At 42.9% G+C, this 20,164-nt stretch overlaps 1 protein-coding gene across 1 annotated transcript in view; it reads right to left on the reverse strand.

Annotated features, from left to right (window-relative positions):
• Positions 1–8,134: 8,134 nt before the first annotated feature.
• The window catches only part of NID1 (nidogen 1), a 50,885-nt gene continuing 38,855 nt past the window's right edge, over positions 8,135–20,164 (reverse strand). The window contains exons 16-20 of the mRNA XM_066617086.1: positions 17,198–17,369; positions 14,753–14,910; positions 13,608–13,731; positions 11,395–11,507; positions 8,135–10,050 (exon numbers count right to left, since the gene is read on the reverse strand). Of these exons, the coding sequence (XP_066473183.1) occupies positions 9,929–10,050; positions 11,395–11,507; positions 13,608–13,731; positions 14,753–14,910; positions 17,198–17,369 (689 nt within the window). The 3' untranslated portion in view covers positions 8,135–9,928. The remainder of the gene's footprint in view (positions 10,051–11,394; positions 11,508–13,607; positions 13,732–14,752; positions 14,911–17,197; positions 17,370–20,164) is intronic.

The raw sequence follows: 20,164 nt of genomic DNA on the forward strand, positions 1-20,164 counted from the left end.
TGCCTAGTGGTTCATGTGCCCACTCCCTTCCTGTTCCCCTCTCTCTTCTGTATGGACACACAGCTGAATGGGGAAAAGCCTTGGTAGAGTGGATCTGCTGCCACTAGCCAAGGTGATCAGGGCAAAGCCGCTTTCCAGGAAAACAATGAACCTCAGGGGTTCCTATTAAAATCAGTCTCACAGTAGCATCTGCAGAGTGAGGAAACATGAGAATCCACTGTACTCAGACAGACCCAGGGTTAAAATATAAACAGTTTTATTGAAGGAGTTTTTTTTTAAAAGCTTTAAACAGAATAGCAAAAGAATAAGTCAAATAGAAAAGGTGGGATGAAAAAGGTTAATGGATTGATGTGATGGGGTAAAATTGCTGCCAGTGACCAGCAGATGGAGTTCTCACTACAAATCTACTTCATCCCTTCTGAATTGTTTGATCCCCAGCATAGAATTGGCCTTCTTTACTGCCGCCGCACATTGGGTCGACACTTTCATCGACTTGTCCACCACCACCCCAAGATCTGATCTGTCACAGACAGCTCAGAACCTATTAGCCTATAAATGTTGATTTTTTTGCCCCAATGTGCATGATTTTACACTTACTTACATTGAAACACATCTGCCATTTTGCTGCCCTTTCTGCCAGTTTGGAGAGATCCTTCTGGAGTTCCTCACAATTACTTCTGGTCTTCACCTCTTGGAAAAGTTTGGTGTCGTCTGCAAACTTAGCCACCTCACTGCTCAACCCTGTCTCCAGGTCATTTATGAAGAGGTTGAAAAGCACTGGTCCCAGGACAGATCCTTGAGGCACACTGCTTTTCACCTCTCTCCATTGTGAAAATTGCCCATTGACACCCACTCTCTGTTTCCTGGTCTTCAACCAGGTCTCAATCCAGGAGACACGGACAAGGAGACAAACGGAGACAAATGGACATGGGTTGCAAGCCTGCTGCTCCCTGCAGCTGAATACACAGAAGCTGCTAATGAGTTAAACTTTTTCAGAATATGGGAAATATAGACGGCAAATACACAAAAAGAAACAGAGGAACTTGGGGAAACACAGGGATTCATCACACACGCTACTGTTGTTTTTGATTTTTAATAAGAACCCCTGAGATTCACTTTGGGGGTGGAAAGGGTCTTTTCCCCAGACAATCCCCTTCTGTTAGCTCTCTTTGGCCTGGGATGGTGGCAGCAGATAGAAACTATCAGTTTTCTCCCCTACTCAGTTGCTGACTGAGTAAAAAGGGAAAATGGAGCAGGAAGGGATGCATGAGCACTAATCACTAGGCACTACTATTCTCAATCAGTCTGTCTACTCCTATACCTTCCCTGACAATACCAATGGCTACTTACATTAGTGGTTCTCAAACTTTTTTGACTGGCAGCTCCCTTGATCTACTGGGCCATTAGCCATGGCTTCATATTAGGGCTACAATCCTATACATCATGGGTGCTCAATAGGTGGATCGCGATCTACCGGTAGATTGCGAGGCAAAATGAGTAGATTGCGGAGTGCCGACCCCCCCTTCAGGTGCCTCTGGGAGGAAACGCCGGGAGTAAGTCCCATTGTACTCAATGGGGCTTACTACCAGGTAAGTGTGGCTAGGATTGCAGCCTCACAGCCTAATCCTAGGCATGTCTACTCAGGAGTAAGTCCTGTTATACTCAGTGGGGCTCAAGGTACACTAACATACATTGTCTTGTTGGCATCCTTCAGTCTCGGAAGACTATGGTATTGCGCTCTGAATAGTGTTCTGGAACAGAGTGTCCTCTCCAGTGTGCGAAGCCTGAGTAAAGTAGATATGGAGGATAGACTGTTACCCATGCAGCAAATCCCCCCTCTCCACGTTGCTGAAATGGTCCAATGGAAAGGCAGAAGCCAATACAGTTGGTTCCAGCGACATCGCAGGAGTTGCCAGAACGTGACTGTGTTCAGCCATGAACTGCCTCAGGGACTCTGGCTCCAGATTTTGCCTCGAGGTTGACTCCTGAAGCCTTTTCCATAACTGGATGTAGCCACAAGGCAGTGGAGGTTTGGGATCAGAGTTTTCCTTCTCTCAGATGAGCTGCCTTCCCAGGTTGTTGAGTCCCATCTACCCGGTGGCTGTTCAGTCGCCTCTTACGACAAGTACAGCCAAACTGAGGGCCTATTCTTATCCCCAGCCCTCAGGGGAACATACATTGTACACATAAATGTTATATGTTATGATGTCGCGAACATTGTAAAAAAAACTCTGGTAGATCTCCGGGCCTTGCTGGGTTTCAAAGTAGCTCTTGAGCCAAAAAAGTGTGAGCACCCCTGCTGTACATTGTATCGGGCAGTGGATTTTTCAGGAGGATTCCGCAGTTTCCCTGGCTGATTTCCATGACCCCCTGGGGAGCCATGGCTCATGGTTTAGGAACCACTGACTCACATCAATCTGTAGGCACAGATGTGGAAATGATTAGCTTAACTACCCTGCAGTGAGGCATGAAGACTCTTTCTTGTATATAAATAGTTTAAGTACCCTGATCTGATCGCAAAGAGAGCCATACCACCAGCCTCACACCATGTGGTTTCTAGCAAACCAGTTTCCAGAATTATTTGGGAATGTCAAGGCACTGAAACTTGTTTAAAGCTGTTTTGGTGTTGCATTTTTTATATGGTCTTAATCATTGGATTAGAAGCAGGAAAGAAGTAGTCAAAATGGACAGACTCATTTAAAGTGACCATGTCATGATTACTGTTTAAGGGCTGGAAGCAAGTTTCACAGCATTTCCCAAGCCTTAGATTAGAGCAACACACCATGGAATGTAGCATTGATTATTAGACCATGTCTAGCCCTAGATTAAATTGATGAAGTATGACACACATTATGGCCAGTGGTAAAAACTCTCATTGAGGGGCCATTTACGCTCTTATCCTCTAATAATCTCCTGTCATTCTCAATTATATTCCACTGAGTTAATGTCCAATGTATTGTGACAAAATGTGTAATCAGAGAAATGCCAAACAAGCAGTTTTCTAACTTGGAATACTCCCCCAGAGGATGTTGTGACTTTGCAGACTCCCTTGAACTGTCAGCAATACCCTGAGGAGCAAATTCCATTGAGATAATAAAATACAGGAAGCAAAACAGAATATAACACAATTAACATTTATTGCTAAATATTTCTCTGATGCATTGGTGAGTGCCAGGCCAACCATTTCATAGTGATTTAGATTCCTCTCCAGGCAATTTTCAATCATTCTGAAATATGAGATCTACCAAATACTATCATTGTCAATTGCAGACTTTCAGCTGCTTAGAGTGAATTTCCTTGACAGTGGTTTTAAATGGCTAAAATTTTGAAAGATGTTGGTTGGATTGCAAGCGACCTGGATGCCAAACATTTGCACAATGGCAGCATTTAATTACCATATTTCTATACTGCATTCTCAGCCGCAGGCAGTCCAAGCCTATGCTGGGCTGGGCTGTTGGCCAGAGTGTTTTGTGACAGTCAGACAGAGTTCCGCTCTCACAAAATGGCTGCTGACAGAGCGTGAAGTGCTCCGTTGGTGGCCATTTTGGGAATGCTGTTACAAGAAGTGGCAGTGCTCCCCCAGGTGTTGCTGGACTTTGTTGAACCTGCTGGAGCAGATAAGGCAGCAGTGGGGCAGGGAGGGGGCAAAACAGGGTAGGGGGTTCAAATTTTATGGCTTGTAGCCTTTAACTCTGAAAAAAATTGGACATAAAACAGCATCACCTCTGCAGATCTAAGTAAATGGGAACACATCGATGGGTGCAGGCCCCAAACTGGGTAGAGTGTTGTTTTTTTATTTTCCAAAAACAAAAATAAACTAACACACATAACACATAACACAAAAAACACAACAAACTTCACTACACAAAAAAAAGGGGGTGCAGGATATCATATATCATTATCATATATCCCTAAAACTAACAAATCATTACATATCTTAATCAGTTTCCTCTTGTAAATTTACCTCTTAATATTATTTTTCATTCATCATTCACCTATTATATCATATCATAGTATATATGTAATACAATCATCTAAATGCCCTATCATATATTTCTAAAACTTCATTTTCAGCCTAGCATAAAATAATTTCCATTGCTCAGTCTGTGTCAGTTGTCGTTGATCCAAATTTTCTGAAAACCTATCCATTTCCACCACATTCATTATTTTCTCTATTAATTCATCTTTCAATGGTATTTTAAAATCCTTCCAATATCTAACATATAAAATCCTCACTACAATTAAAATCATAATAACTAAATGCACATCTTTTTCTTTATCTATAACATCTAAAATAGTTTTAAACAAAATAATTCAGGTTTTTAAAATGTGTTGCCCTAATAAGTTTTATATTATGCTTCCAGATCTGTTCCCATTGATCTATTATGATATTATGGCCTATATTTTGTGCCCATTTTATCATACATTGTAGTGGTTATCTACACAGGCGCTGGGCTTAGCCTTGGTAACATGGCAACCGGCAGGCAAACTTGCTGGTTCCCCCCCACTCAGGCACACCAGAGTGGGTCTGAGTCTTCGCCCAGAGCCTGTAAACAGAGGATGTTATGAAGAAGCGCATATCTAGGAATGTGTATTCCGGTCAAGCCAGAGCCAGCAGGTTTCTTAGCAGTGCAGATTTCAGCAACCTTCAGTAATTTTCCCTGGTGTCATTATGTGCTTTGAGAATGAATAAAAGTCTGAGGAAGCTAGCCGGGAGGACGGACTTCTCTCTCGATCTCATACCGTCCTACTTCCGGCTTAGCTCTCCCTGCATCAGCCCTCTGAATGTCTGCTGTGTCTCATTCATTGCTCTGACTTCTTGCTGCTCGAGTTCTAACTTTCAAACCCTCAGAGTGCTTCTGCTTTTAGCACTTTTCCTCAGGCACCAAGTTTCTAAACCCTGGGTGCTGCCCAAGTAGCATTGCGTTGCAACAATACATTGTTTTACTATTTCTTCTTGCATCTCAAAATCCAATAAAAACATATACATTTAAATTAGAGGACAGGTCCTCTCGTGGATTGAGAACTGGTTGGAGGCCAGGAAGCAGAGAGTGGGTGTCAATGGGCAATTTTCACAATGGAGAGAGGTGAAAAGCGGTGTGCCCCAAGGATCTGTCCTGGGACCGGTGCTTTTCAACCTCTTCATAAATGACCTGGAGACAGGGTTGAGCAGTGAGGTGGCTAAGTTTGCAGACGACACCAAACTTTTCCGTGTGGTAAAGACCAGAAATGATTGTGAGGAGCTCCAGAAGGATCTCTCCAGACTGGCAGAATGGGCAGCAAAATGGCAGATGCGCTTCAATGTCAGTAAGTGTAAAGTCATGCACATTGGGGCAAAAAATCAAAACTTTAAATATAGGCTGATGGGTTCTGAGCTGTCTGTGACAGATCAGGAGAGAGATCTTGGGGTGGTGGTGGACAGGTCGATGAAAGTGTCGACCCAATGTGCGGCAGCAGTGAAGAAGGCCAATTCTATGCTTGGGATCATTAGGAAGGGTATTGAGAACAAAACGGCTAGTATTATAATGCCGTTGTACAAATCTATGGTAAGGCCACACCTGGAGTATTGTGTCCAGTTCTGGTCGCCGCATCTCAAAAAAGACATAGTGGAAATGGAAAAGGTGCAAAAGAGAGCGACTAAGATGATTACGGGGCTGGGGCACCTTCCTTATGAGGAAAGGCTACGGCGTTTGGGCCTCTTCAGCCTAGAAAAGAGACGCTTGAGGGGGGACATGATTGAGACATACAAAATTATGCAGGGAATGGACAGAGTGGATAGGGAGATGCTCTTTACACTCTCACATAATACCAGAACCCGGGGACATCCACTAAAATTGAGTGTTGGGCGGGTTAGGACAAAAGAAAATACTTCTTTACTCAGCGTGTGGTCGGTCTGTGGAACTCCTTGCCGCAGGATGTGGTGCTGGCGTCTAGCCTAGACGCCTTTAAAAGGGGATTGGACGAGTTTCTGGAGGAAAAATCCATTACGGGGTACAAGCCATGGTGTGTATGCGCAACCTCCTGATTTTAGAAATGGGTTAAGTCAGAATGCCAGATGCAAGGGAGGGCACCAGGATGAGGTCTCTTGTTATCTGGTGTGCTCCCTGGGGCAGTTGGTGGGCCGCTGTGAGATACAGGAAGCTGGACTAGATGGGCCTATGGCCTGATTCAGTGGGGCTGTTCTTATGTTCTTATGTAAAGTATATTTTTCTTTTGTTTCTAGCAAGTCTATCAAATGGTGTCTGCTCCATATAGAAATCTTCTTATTTGTCTCCCCCAAATCTTGAATCTAATTATAGGTGCGTCCACCAGCCCTTCTCTACACCTTGCCTTGACAATTCTTTTTTTCTCTTCTTCCTCACTCTCCATGGAACATGTCTCACAATTCTAGGTTTATTATCATCCACTGTCCATTTCTTTTCCTGTGGAGCCTTCAGTAATTTATCTCTGTAAAAGGTTTTTACCTTTTACAGAGGTAGAGTGTTGAAGTGTAATGTGATTTGTATTGAGCACCACAAGCTGCAAGCCCTATCTAAATATTTGTTTTCTAAGTACTGGAAATCTCATAGTTATTACACCCAAAATTACCAAAGAAAATGAGACACACCATCATGTCCCACTCTTGTGCCTCTTCTGTAAGACTGTGAAAAGAAACCACATAGGGCAGCCAAATGTGGTTTGATCCTACTTCAGCAATTCACCTCTTTTGAGGGTTGGCACCAGTGGCACAAGAAGGAACACTGCGTTTAGCCAACTTATGAAGTGTCTTCTTACAATTGTTACTGGATACATATGGAATCAGATCCATGGGAAGTGACTGCCTCACTATTCTAATAATATATGGTTCAAGCCTAAGATGCTCCACACTGAGAACACATGTGATGCAGAGTGTGATGTGGTGCTAGAGATGTGGCCAGGTTAAATGTCAAACCACACATTACCTGAAGTGCACTGTAAAGAGGCAAGCTTATGACCAGCAACAGCACTCCCTCTGACAAAAAGCAGTCAGGGGGTGGGGTTCTATGGTTCGGATCAGGACCATGCATTCGGGAGTTTTTAAAAATCTTTTATCTTTCACTGTTATGCAAATGTTTTCACATAATTTTTACATAATTTCACTGTTTCACATAATTTTCACTGTTTCAAAATTATGCAGGGGATGGACAGAGTGGATAGGGAGATGCTCTTTACACTCTCACATAACACCAGAACCAGGGGACATCCACTAAAATTGAGTGTTGGAAGAGTTAGAACAGACAAGAGAAAATATTTCTTTACTCAGCGCGTGGTTGGTCTGTGGAACTCCTTGCCACAGGATGTGGTGACGGCATCTGGCCTGGACGCCTTTAAAAGGGGATTGGACAAGTTTCTGGAGGAAAAATCCATTACGGGGTACAAGCCATGATGCGTATGTGCAACCTCCTGATTTTAGAAATGGGCTATGTCAGAAGGCCAGATGGAAGGGAGGACACCAGGATGAGGTCTCTTGTTATCTGGTGTGCTCCCTGGGGCATTTGGTGGGCCGTTGTGAGATACAGGAAGCTGGACTAGATGGGCCTATGGCCTGATCCAGTGGGGCTGTTCTTATGTTTTCCGAAAGAAAATTGATCCCTGAAGCTGCGCTTTGCATCCCAAGCTTCTATTGCATGGGGTGGGGGAGGGGAAATTTTTCTGAAGAGGAATGCTAGTGTCTCTAGAAAAAAAACACACTTCTTACATGCCATGGTGCCAGTGCAGATTGCCTTCCCATGATTGTTTATTGTTAATTAAGAGGCACTGCCGATCTTGAGAAGTGTCTTCACAATGCATTTCAGATAAAAGGATCATTTGACCTAATAGCCCACTGCAAAATGGAGCTCTCAGAAAAGTCTCTTTGAAGCCATTTGTGCATTATTTTTAAAAGACCCTGGGGTTATATACTCTCTCATACACAACTATTTCACGCGACTGGATTCTGAGTGCTGGTTGAGCAGTCCATACATTTTTTTACAGCAACAAGTTGCACATATTAAACATTTGCTCAGAATATTTTATGAGCTGGGAAGACTGGTAATCATTCATAGGACACAGCTTGTGTCTTCTAAAAGAACATTTGGCTCAGATGCTCACAGAGTAAATACTGCAAGTAGAAAACTTTTTTTACAAAAACAAAAGAATCTTTTTATTGGCAGTTCTGTGATTAGCTGTACAGCGTGTAAACTTTAATGTCACCTGAAATTAAAATCACTCTGAAAAAAAACAGTTATTAAAAGCACCTTTGGTTTGTTTCAGCACAGCTTTTGGTATTTACAGTTTTTCAGACATGTCTTAATAAAGTATACAAAATTAACTACATTAAAGGTATATAAGAGTTATACACAAATTAAACATTTAATATAGCATTTGATAATGATAAATATAAAATTTAAAAAGTTGTCACAGAGCTGAAGGCTCAAAATTGGCTCTGTATAATAATACTGCAGCCTGGTAAGCAATGTCTACCACAGCCTAAAGATTTTTTTTAATGAAATCACTGTACCTGAAAGATGCTTTAAATTAGAAGCAGTTGTTATCACTACAGATTTGTTGTGCTGCAGATGTTCTTCTTTTCCATCTTGCTTATACAGCATACTTTGATAATTTCACTGTGCCTACTAGCAACAGGCACAGAAAAATGGGTCTAAGTTTTTGGTTTATCCAGCAAGTTGGGACACAAAGACCCATGCCTGAGAATTGTGGGGTTGAGGGATTGTTTAGTCATCTTGATTGCTCATATGTAAAAGAACATCTAAGATTGCAACGAAGTGGTCAAGCAACATTCAGAAAGGAAAAGTTGTCCAAATTTATGAAAAAGTATTAAAGCTGACTGAAATTTTAAAGCTATTGAAGAACACCTGACATGATCCCTTTGGAAAATAGTCATTTTTCTTGAGGTCAAATTCATTATTGCTTTGTAGAATGTCGGAAGTCCACACTAAAAAGGACAGAGAAAGGTCCTTCAGAGACAGTTTACCCTGATGCTGCTCTATGGAAATCAGTGGAACTAGATCAGTATAACAGTTCAAAGAGTAAGAGGCCAAACACATCCCTTTGCTCCCCTTTTAGAAAATCCAGTGAACCATTAAGAATACCTACTAAAGCAGAGGTTCTCAAACTGGGATGTCATGACGCCCCAACCCAAGAAGCCCCAGCTCTGTCCCCTTAAGGGGCGACAGCAATAATGGCGACAGGATCACCACAATTGCGCCACTGGTGGGGAAAAGGGTTTTTTTCTTATTTCTCTAGTACCACACTGCATTAATTCTTTTAGTAAAGCAATACAACATTTGAAGGAACAGTGGTTATAAATCACTGGAACAAGGACCTATTTGGGGCCTCTGGAACAAGGACCTGTTTGATATAGGAATTTGTTTGCTTAAGATGCTGGCTATGGGATGTTATTGCAAACACAATCTTAACTTTGGGGTGTCCAGCTACCTCACCCCACCCTTTTCCTGAGCTTTATTGTTTAGTGCTCATGTGAACTTAAAACTCAGTTGCACCTGTGGTGGGCTATGGGGGGCGGGGTACATGAACTGACAAAAAGTAGTCTTACACACCAAGTGATTTTGTGTGTTTGAGATCTTGCTCTCCTGTGCTTTCCAATACTCCATACTGTAGTTTGTTCAACAATTTGACAAGGAGTTGCTATCTGACCAGCACAGGTACAGCTGGTCACCAGACTCATCTTTAAAAAAGAGAGGTGGACAATGAATGAGATGCACAGATGTGCCAACATTCTATTAGGTAGCCACTGTTGTCCTAACTTGTGTACTTTGTGATTTTGAGGTGCAAGCAGCATGGAGAGCTTATCAGGATCTTTCCTTGTATGTGACTGGCCTTTTAACTATTTATTTACAGTACATTTCAAAAGGTGGCTGCTGCCTTAACACACTCCGGGCTGTAGCTCTCAATTTCTTTCTATACAATCCACTCCAATGGTGTTGTCTGGGCAGCGGCAAGAGCGGCCTCCTGGGGTAGCCAGACAAAGATGAGTACAACCTCCGTTATTCACTGCGCAATAGTTATGTCCTATAAGGTAATAAAAATATATTAAAAATATAACGGGCAAATGCACACATGTATTCAAAAGAAAACATTTAAAAATAAATATTGTGTTAGAGATGCCATAGCTTTTGTTTTTCATCATCAGGTCACTGGTTGCCGAATAGCAGCAATATGCTGGAAATAAAGGAAGGAGAATAAAGGTACAGGTCACATTTTCCACTAAATAGTGGAAATAATACTGGGCTGCATTCCTTCTTTCTTGCTTGGGCTTCCCAACTTTACAGTATGGGGTCCAGTAGTTCTTTCCAGTCAAACATGGTAATATTAGCTATTCAATTTTAACTGGCTGTCAGCAGTGGAATGGCATCACATGGATCAAAAAATGGTGACTACATTAAGCTGGCCCTCTCCAGAAACAGGAGCAAAAGTGGGGGAAAGAAGAAATTGCCCCCAGCTGTTGTAGAGCTCACACCAAAGGATTGGAGGGCAATAACCACAGAGTATGAATGAAATCAGTTGTAATGGGAAACAGATTGTCACCATGTTGTGTTCTTCCCCTCTGTACCATGTTGCCCCCTGCTTGAATGGCAAATAGGAAGGAAGAAAGCAAGCGGAGAACAACTGCTTGTGCAAAAAACTTAATTACAAAATTCAGTTAGAATTTTCCCATTACAAATCCAACCACTTATTCAGAACTCTTTTTCTAACTAGTATGCTTCCACATGAAATATGCCCTCTGTCACAGGTGGTTCTAGATGCTTATGAATATGACAAAGAAAGGTGTTTCCCCCCCCCCCCAATGAATAGTAATATAATCTCTAAAGGATTTCTCAACTCCACAGAGAACATTTTGGACACAACTACGTGTTTATTGATATTGAAAGCTTTGCACATAAGTCTAGTATGACAAACTTCATTGTCACCTCCTTTCTGTCTGTCAAAACTAGAATGGCAAGATGGACCACTAGAGAGACACAATGATGTTTCCCAAGTCTGATTCCAAAGTAAATCTGAACCAGTACAGTCAAGGACAAACTTTATGTCCTTTATGTCCAAACTTTATATCATGACTTTCACAATAACACAAGGGATTTTGATCTCTTCTACTGAGAGTAAAATAATATTCCAGTGGCAAGGAAACAAATGAAAAAGTAGTAGTCAACAACACTTACATATTTTAGTTTCTCTAAATTATTCAATCAAAAGGAAAAAAGTAAAAGTTATCCATATATATACTACTGAATCACCAGCTTAGTATTTATTGACCCCAGTAGTAATGCTGTGGAGAACTATCCGCAAAACACAGTATAGTTCTACTTATTCATATATTCAGATTCTTTAATGGCTTAAAATAGACTCTTGAATTACCTTGTGGGCACTGAGCCAAAGCTGTAGTTATTCCATAAAGGCGAGTACGCTTGTGGGGCTGAAAGTCATCATCCTCTTTTGAGATTGTGCGATCCACTGCTACCACAGCATCTCTGAAGCATGCAAAAGAGCAAAAATAATGATGACAATTTGGGAAGATAAATTAAGAACAGTATAAGATAGCAGCCCTATTCAGGCGCTTGCTTTCCCAGGGACAGGGAACGTATGAGGGTCTTCCCAGGAACATGCATGCTAGTCCTGCACCTCGCTAATGAATGATTCCTGCACACTATCCCAGTCTTTCTTGGGGTCAGATTTGTTTGACTGGGAGAGTGAAGGCCTGAGCAGAACTTATAAATGACAGGAATGAAAGGAGACTAAAAATATTTTAACTGTTCTACACAGAACTTCCAACAGCAGGAAGGAGAAGTCTTCTATACAATGAATTATGATGATTTATGTGGTAGGTTTTCCAATCCAGGGGCCCTGTCATCGCCATTGCTGTGGGCTGCCGCTGAACCTCGGAGCCAGGAGGAACTGCGCTCCACGTGGCCACTCACCCCAGTTCCTCGCCACAGCTTCGCTCTCTGCCCGGAGTTGGGGGGACGGGACAGGATGCACTCCGCAAAGTACCCGCTTGTCCCTGACTGGCATGAGCTTGCTCCCTCAACCATGCTGTGCAGGTGATGAGGCAGGGAGGGAGCAAATCTTCCTCACTTTTCTTCTTTTTCTTTAAATAAAAGGTTGGGAAGCAGCTCAACCGGAGGCCATGTCCTTTTCCTAGGCAGGACTGGTCTGGGGAAGAAAGGGGAAGCTCCCAGAGGGAGATTCTTTCTTTAAGGACCTACTGCCACCAGGAGGAGGGTCTTCCCATTGGTCATGAATGCCACCCTTCCTCCTCCAGGGAAAGAAATGTGACTTTGTACTCTTTTAATCTGAACTGCTCAGATTTTTAAGGGCAATGTAACTTTTCCTTGAGTAAAGCACATCTCACAAACAGTTAGGAATGGGACATCTTGACAAGGCTGGAGACTGGTGTAACAGATCCTCTGGATTGAAAAGCAGATTGACAATTGCCTCAATCCAGTCAGGCACACATTGTTGGCGCAGAAGAATCCCTAACTCAATAAGGAATTCTGTATGCAAGTAGGTTTTAGCAATGCATTTCCCCAAGATCAAGAAGCCTGAAGTTAAACTCATCTCTTTGAGAAGTATGGAAGAAGACTGTGCTCCTTCCCTCACACAAAGATCATAGGTGCTTCTGCTAGTGATTCTGGTTTTCCACCAACAGTGCCTGAGAAGACTTTAGACCAGGGGTGCCCAAACCCCGGCCCGCAGGCCACTTGTGGCCCTTGGGGGCTCCCAATCAGGCCCTCAGGAAGCCCCCAGTCTCCAATGCGCCTCTGTCCCTCTGGAAACTGGCTGGAGCCCATTCTGGCCCAACACAACTGCTCTCAGCATGAGGATGATTGTTCAACCTCTCACCTGAGCTGTGGTACAAGGGCTCCCTCTGCAACTTGCTGTTTCACATCTGTGATGCAGCAGTGGCAGTGAGGGAAAGGCTGTGTGCAAGACCTTTTATAGGCCTTGAGCTACTGCAAGACCTTCATTCATTCATATAAGGTCCATCTCTAATAAATTCATTTATGTAAGTTTATTCAAATTTTAAATGTAAATTAATTCTTTTTTTCCTGGCCCCCAACACAGGGTCAGAGAGATGATGTGGCCCTCCTGCCAAAATGTTTGGACACCCCTGCTTTAGACCACAGGTCAACACTGGAAAGGCTGGCTGCTGCTGCATCTTTGTTTGTCCCAACCTTTGTTTACAAAGGAATGTCTCTAAAATTTTGCCAGAACTATCCTCAGATTGACTCTTCAACCTTTCATAGATAAAATGTAGAGGCTTTTTATTATGTTCTGCATACTGACTAATAGGAAGAAAGGCTTCATATTACTAGCTTCTGTATTATACATTTAGAGTAAGTGCTGCCATAATGACTTTCTAATACAAATTCTCCCTGTTCTGGGAAAAAAAACCTGATATAAATTCATCCCCTCAGTACATCTGCTTTCTAATTCAGTTGTATGTCTGAAGAAAAGAATGACATCTCTCAGGAAAAATGCACAAATGCCTAAATGACAAATGCAGTTTCTATGAGACTGAAGTAAAACAAATTAAATCACAACTGAATATGTAATGCAGATTATCATACCTTTTCCAGTCTGTGTAAAACAAATTCTTCCCATAGCTCGTAATGCTGAAAGGATACTGGATTCCTTCAAGGATCTTTCGTCGAGCAAGCTGGTTGGTGTCCATACATTCAATTCTCTTGGTGCCTGAAAACAATAAAACAATTTAGTCTTTGTATGGGACAAACAGTTCCTTTGTAGGGGGAAAAAGGAAAGGAACATTTTGGTTTTCTTTAAGTTTATTTTGTGCCTCACCCATCCCCAACTTTTTCTATATCAGATCTTAAAGCTCTTTCCAGTAGGATTTTGATAGGGTTGGGCTGAAAGTCAACAGCTGAATTCTATGCTTCCCAGCGCCCACTGTAGCAGCAGCACCAAAGCTAGTACTGCTGCATCCAGCGGGTGCTGGAAAGCTGCTGAGAGTCTCCTCAAGGAAAGGGGACTATTGTCCCCTTACTCTGGGGAAAGCCCCAAGCCCCATGGCTGTTTTGCCAGCAAAGACTTGAGATTCCATGTTGGGCTTTTCAGCCAGACACGGAGTTCAGGATATGGTGGACCAGAGCTCTGCTGGTCCCACTCTCCTCCTGCCCCAGTTCATCTGCTCACCCCATCCTCTTTCTGCCCTCCAGAGACTACACCACTGTCCAGCTGTTTCACTTACCCCTGGTGGCAGCACATTCTTCTCCTGCCTTTGCTGGGTCCAGCGCCCTAACTGGCATGGGCTCAGTGTCTGCACTCCCTACTCTCCTGGTGCCGTAAACATACTTTATGGCACGTTTACAGCATCCAGCACCGGCGCTAGGGCTCAGCACCAGCTCTGGGAGGGTTCAGGATTGGACCCTAACTAGAAACTAAATTTGATAACTGGGCAAAGGGGCACCTTTTAAATTCGTCTGAAATTTAGCAGGGGAGGAGCTCCTACTCATCCAGCAAGACTGTTGCTGTTGGTGTCTCCACTGTGTCTTTTTTAAGACTGTGAGCACTTTGGAGACATTTATTGATTTATTTTGCTATGTGAACTGCTTTGTGAATTACTTTTTGTTGAAGGGTGCTGTATAAATATTCTTGAAGATGATGAAAATGGAGAATACATTGATGCTGAAATAAAACACTGAACTGGCAAAACAGTCAAGCATTGTATTTCACTGTAAATTGGGTGAGTCTTTACCTGCATCCACCCAGCACAACAATGAAGAGTATGTGTCCAATGTCAGCCCGTTTGGCAGCCCCAAATCATCTTTAACAAGAATCCTTCTATTTGTGCCATCCATGTATGAAGTTTCAATTTTAGGAGCCTCTCTGTTCCAATCTGTCCAATAAAGATTTCTGGATGTACAAAGACAAATAGAATTAAAAGGGAACACACTATTGCCTATGATTAAGGTGGCAGGAATAAGAAACAATCTGATACACAAAAATTTGTATCAACCTCAATAGTATACTGAGCCTGTATTATTCAAGTTATTTAATTCTGTTTTCAGTGAAGCATTTAAAAGTATTCTTATCATAGCCAGTTTCTGAATTTGGCCAGGCACAGACATACAGGGGATGTTGAGGCATAATCCTAACTCATAGTTTAAGCATTACAAGCATGAGCAACATCGATTAAGCTTTAGTTAAAATGTGTACCCTCTTCCCATTGCTCCTCCTTCCAGCCTTTGCAAACAGAGATAAAAAAGTTTTTATTCCTAGCTTGCACAAATCATAGTTTATCAGGTTTGGATGAAATGGCAATCTATTTTGCCACTCATCAGGAATATATACTTCTGATTTCAACATGCAAAAGGAGGAGAGCTAGAAAAGGGGAGGGAAGGAGGGAGCATGAAGGTAAAAGGCTTGATTTCGAGCACAACCCTAACAATGGGCTGGGCTGAACAATGATTCAGGAGAGTTGCAACCGTGCCATAAAGCACATCTGCACCTCCTCGAGCATCAGCCCAAGCGGCACAAAGATGTGCGCCGGCCAGCAGAGGCTGAATCCAGCCTTTCCGCTGACAGCAGAAGGTAGGTCCATGCCGGCCAAGCTTGGCCGGTGCAGGGGTCTTGGGAGGGCGTAGGGACAGTGAGGAGGAGGCATTCAAAGGTAGGAAGGATGCATGGCAGGCAGGCGGCAGGACAGCAGGGGGCGGGGCCAGGACCTAGAAGTTATGCCAGATCCTGACCCCATTCCCAGGCAGCCCAGGGCAGCTCCAGGTTGCTTGGATCTGCACCACCTCTTTAGGTGACAAAGATCCAAGTAGACTCATTGGAGCTACTGCAGATCTCCCCGGGGTCAGGGGCAGCGATTCCCCTTGTCCTGGGCTGAGTCAGTCCCAAAATCACGCTGGACATGGGGGAGGCCTCCCATTCCAGTGCAAGCCAGGTTTGCGCTGTCCTTGTTGCATTTGAACAGCTTCACTCTATTTCAATAACACAAAATAAACGCATGGCTCTTTGGAGAATCCTCCTTTCCCCTGCCTTCACTGAAGGAAGTGATGGATCTCAGTGGCAACTGCGTTCGCCAGGATCCTATTTGCATTTTTCCAGTTGAAACTACTATCTTTCTTTCCTCAGACTTACACCTGCAAAATAGCTGGCATAAGTCTGAGGAGACCTATTGGCAAATAGGCAGCCTGCCAAGAGAAAAGATATTCTTACTTACCTCTTGCTGGGTATCTGGTTTGGGGGGGGGGGAACCATTGCAAGCAGTGTGCATTCTTTCAGCACAGAAGATGGTGGAGGACTGAGGCGAAACAGAAGCATAGCATAGCCAGTAGTGACTTTGCTAACATATTCTAGTCTCCAAACAAGTATAGTGCTCAATTTTAAACAAACAATAACTGTTACGATATATTTGGAAACTTAAAGAAATATGAAGTGAAAGCTGTGTTCAGTAAGGAGCTCTTACTTTCAGCACAATCCTAACAATGAGTTAGGCTGACGCAAGTCCCTTGCACCCCGGTGGCCCCGGAGGCAGTGGGAAGTGGGAGGCAGGGCTGGGATCCGGCTATTATGCCAGATCCGGCTGTTATGCCAGATCCCAACCCTCGTTCCCGAGTAGCGTGGAGTGGCTTCAAGTCACTCCACTCTCCTTGGATTTCTGCCACCTCCTGAGGTGGTGCAAGTCCAAGGAGACTCGTAGGGGGTGCAGTGGTTTACCCAGGGATGAGGGGAAGAGTTTCCTCTTACCTTTGGCTGAGCCACTTCGCAGCCCTGTCTCACGCTGGAATCAATGCAAGCCTCCTAGCTTGCCTGTTCCAGTGCAAGATAAGATTGTGCCCTTTGAGAGTTAAGGAACAAGAAGTAATGTGATCGTCCTGATTGCCATAGTTGGGTTTGGGAATAGGTTTTCTCCATGGTCAGACAGAAACATGACTTTAGAATGGCTGTATATATGTGGAAGGGGGAGGAGAATACTGGCATTTCGAGATAGGCTAGGAAAGATCCAACTGAAATTCTGGAGCACTCTTGCTAGTCAGTGTCCTGAGCACGATGAACCTATGGTCTGACTCACTAGCATGCAGCTTTGTGTGTCCAACAGATAAAACCAGTATGTGGAACAGTCCAATACAAGGCCCAGGAATAGAGCAAGTTATCAATGAACATTTTCTGAAAACACCAGCATGTTGCCTACCCTCTCAAAGGGTCTGCTACAATGGCTCGGGGGTTCACAAGCTCTGTGTCAAACAGCACTCGGCGCTGGCTGCCATCAAGCTTTGCTACCTCTATTCTGTCAAGCTGAGAATCTGTCCAGAAAATGTTGCGCCCAAGATGATCAAGAGCTATTCCTTCAGGACTTTCCAAATCTGGAATAAAAGACAAAGACAGAAAGAAATCCATAAATGCAACATAATTGTTCATCTAATATATTTCAGTCAATGTTTCCATATGGGAAAACAATCACCCAGTCCTACCTAACTCCTTGCATGGCGATGCAGCAGTACCAGTGAGGTGTCTGCTGCGTCCTGAGAGGGAAGTTTGCCTCTGAGGCCTCCTCAGGGGAAGGAAGATTTGTTCCCTTCCCCAGGGTAACCCACTGCTGATCCAGTGGGTCAGCTCAGACCTGCACAATCAATATTGCTGGTGCAATAAATAATAATAATAATAAAGGTATTTATATACTGCCTTTCCTGGTCTTTATTCAAGACTTTATTCAAGGCGGTTTACATAGGCAGGCTATTTAAATCCCCATAGGGATTTTTACAATTGAAAGAAGGTTCTATCTTACAAGAACCACAACATTCAGATGTTTCTTTCTGATCTGGTTTCACGTTCTGGCCTCCATCCTCCCATGCTCAGAGCAGATGGAATTGCTCGGCTTCAGCTTGTCATCTGCTTCAAGGTCGCACGGTGCCAGTGGCCTCAAACTGGCGACCTTGTGGATGTTATCTTCAGGCAAATGGAGGCTCTACCCTCTAGAACAGACCTCCTGCCCATGAACCTGCATGAACCCATGAACATGAATCAGGTCTGGGAAGGGGGTTAGGATTTGGCGGGAACTGCTGCTGCTGAATCCACCCCCTTCCCAATCCATCCTCCTCGCTCGCCTTCATCACCTTCTCACTTCCGGAAATAACTGTGAGAAAAGAATAAACTTTTGTAGAAGGCTGTGGGAAGCAAAATGAAGGGGAAAACTAGAAATAGATTGTTAAGCATATGCTCAGAGACACTCTATTATTGTTAACGCTACAAAGGCAACAGTATTTTCTGCTTAGCTTTCTGTCACAGATTTACTCATAGATCTTGGTCTCAAATGATGTGCTCCAGTGTTCCCCACTGCTCTAAGCTGGGACCGATTTCCTCTTACAGCACAATCCTAAGCAGTTCTACTCAGAAGTAAGTCTCACTGTGCTCAATAGTATTTTACTTGGAGTCAGTGGCTTGTCTCATTGCTTTTCTCATTCGAAGCCATGTGTTGGTATGTACATTTAGTTCCCACACTGTCTGTTACACATTTGTGTCTGGAATGTGTTGGCACCACCAGTGTCTACTAAGCCACACCACTAGTCTGCTGGCCTCTGCCTCTAGCTTCATCCATTCAAGTGACTATATTTTCATCCATGAAATAATAAAAGGGATTATTATATGGTATTCTTGAATAAATGAAGACTAGAAAATACAGGACAGATTCCATTAAATCTGAAAAAACGGCTAAGAGCATGTCTACTCAGAAGTAAGTCTCATTGTCTTCAATGGAGCTTACTCTCAAGAAAGTGTGCATAGGATTGCAGCCAAACATTAACTGAATTCCTGTTAGTAACATAAGACCCTTAATATCTTATTCTGAAATAACTGCTCTTTCAGTACTTATATAGAAAATAATCGATAATGGCTATTTCAATCACTTTGGTGAACAGGAAGAACGGATGTCTCTCCCTCCCTCCCTCCCTCCCTCCCTCCCTCTCTCACACACACCCCCCAAACCATTACACAACCACATTTTGTTCTATCATATTAGAAAACAAAAATAGGCTTTGTGAAGAATTGGGACGGGTATGCAAATATCTGAAGTATGCCAATAAAAAGAGCTGAGAAAAACAATACATCCTTCTGATAACAGGGTCCGTGGGTTCAACAGGCCGTTCTGCAATAACCCTCTTTTGAAAAGTAATCCAGCTTTACAATTTCCCTATGGAGACAACGGTGTTGATCTTAGCCAACAGGAGGGGATTTAGACTTCAGTGCAGTTAGCAATCTTACAGAACGGATTTACGTTTGGAACAATTCTGAGAACTGCATGTGCACAGTTTTCCTTGGACAGTGACCAGGTCTAAAAGCAACAGGAAATAGCAGATAATGACCTACTACCCTGCCCCAAGGGTTGCTGAGCTCAAATACAGATTGAAGAACAAACACTTAAAAACAAACCATTTCAGTTCAAAATACAGGTTTTGGTTTCTTCCACTTGGAAAAAAATATGCTTTGATGCATTCAAAGCACAGAGCAATTTAAAGAAAGAATAAGAAAAAGGGCTGTTCCAGCTGAGGGCAAGATTGTGAACACAATTCAATTTGAGCTGAAAGCTACAAAAGCAACCATTATTTAAAAAAAAAATTTAAACAAATTTTTTAAAAAATTACCAGAAACTGTCAAAAATGTGAGCATGAACCTCCATGAATATTCGTTATAAGGTTCAGAAGCATATTCTGAAGTGAACAGTTACATTTAGTTATGCCATTTTTTTCAGCAATCGCATGTTATAATTGTAGGCTTCACTTCCAAGTAGTTCAGCTAGGCAAATAGCAGTGTTGTGAACAACTCTTTCGAAATAGTCACAAGGGCCAATTCCTTCTAAGCTTAATACACAATTTTTGTCAACACTCTAAATTGTTCCCTGGAGTGTTCCAACAAAATCCTGAGTATGGGGCAGGCACCACAGGATAGATATGCATTCAACAGAAGTCAGTATAAACTACCAGTATAGAAGGCCAGATATTTTGTAAAGCACTGCTCAAAAAATTAAGAGCAAATGCAATGAGTGCTCTCATATAAAAAATTTTCTGCCATGGTGCCGCCCAATAAACACATGTGACAGGGTTATGGATTATAATTGGTCCACATTTTATTGAATCAATAACTGTCAACAAGATACTGACAAAAC

The sequence above is a fragment of the Tiliqua scincoides genome, chromosome 1 (assembly GCF_035046505.1).
Source record: "Tiliqua scincoides isolate rTilSci1 chromosome 1, rTilSci1.hap2, whole genome shotgun sequence".
Lineage (NCBI taxonomy): Eukaryota > Metazoa > Chordata > Lepidosauria > Squamata > Scincidae > Tiliqua > Tiliqua scincoides.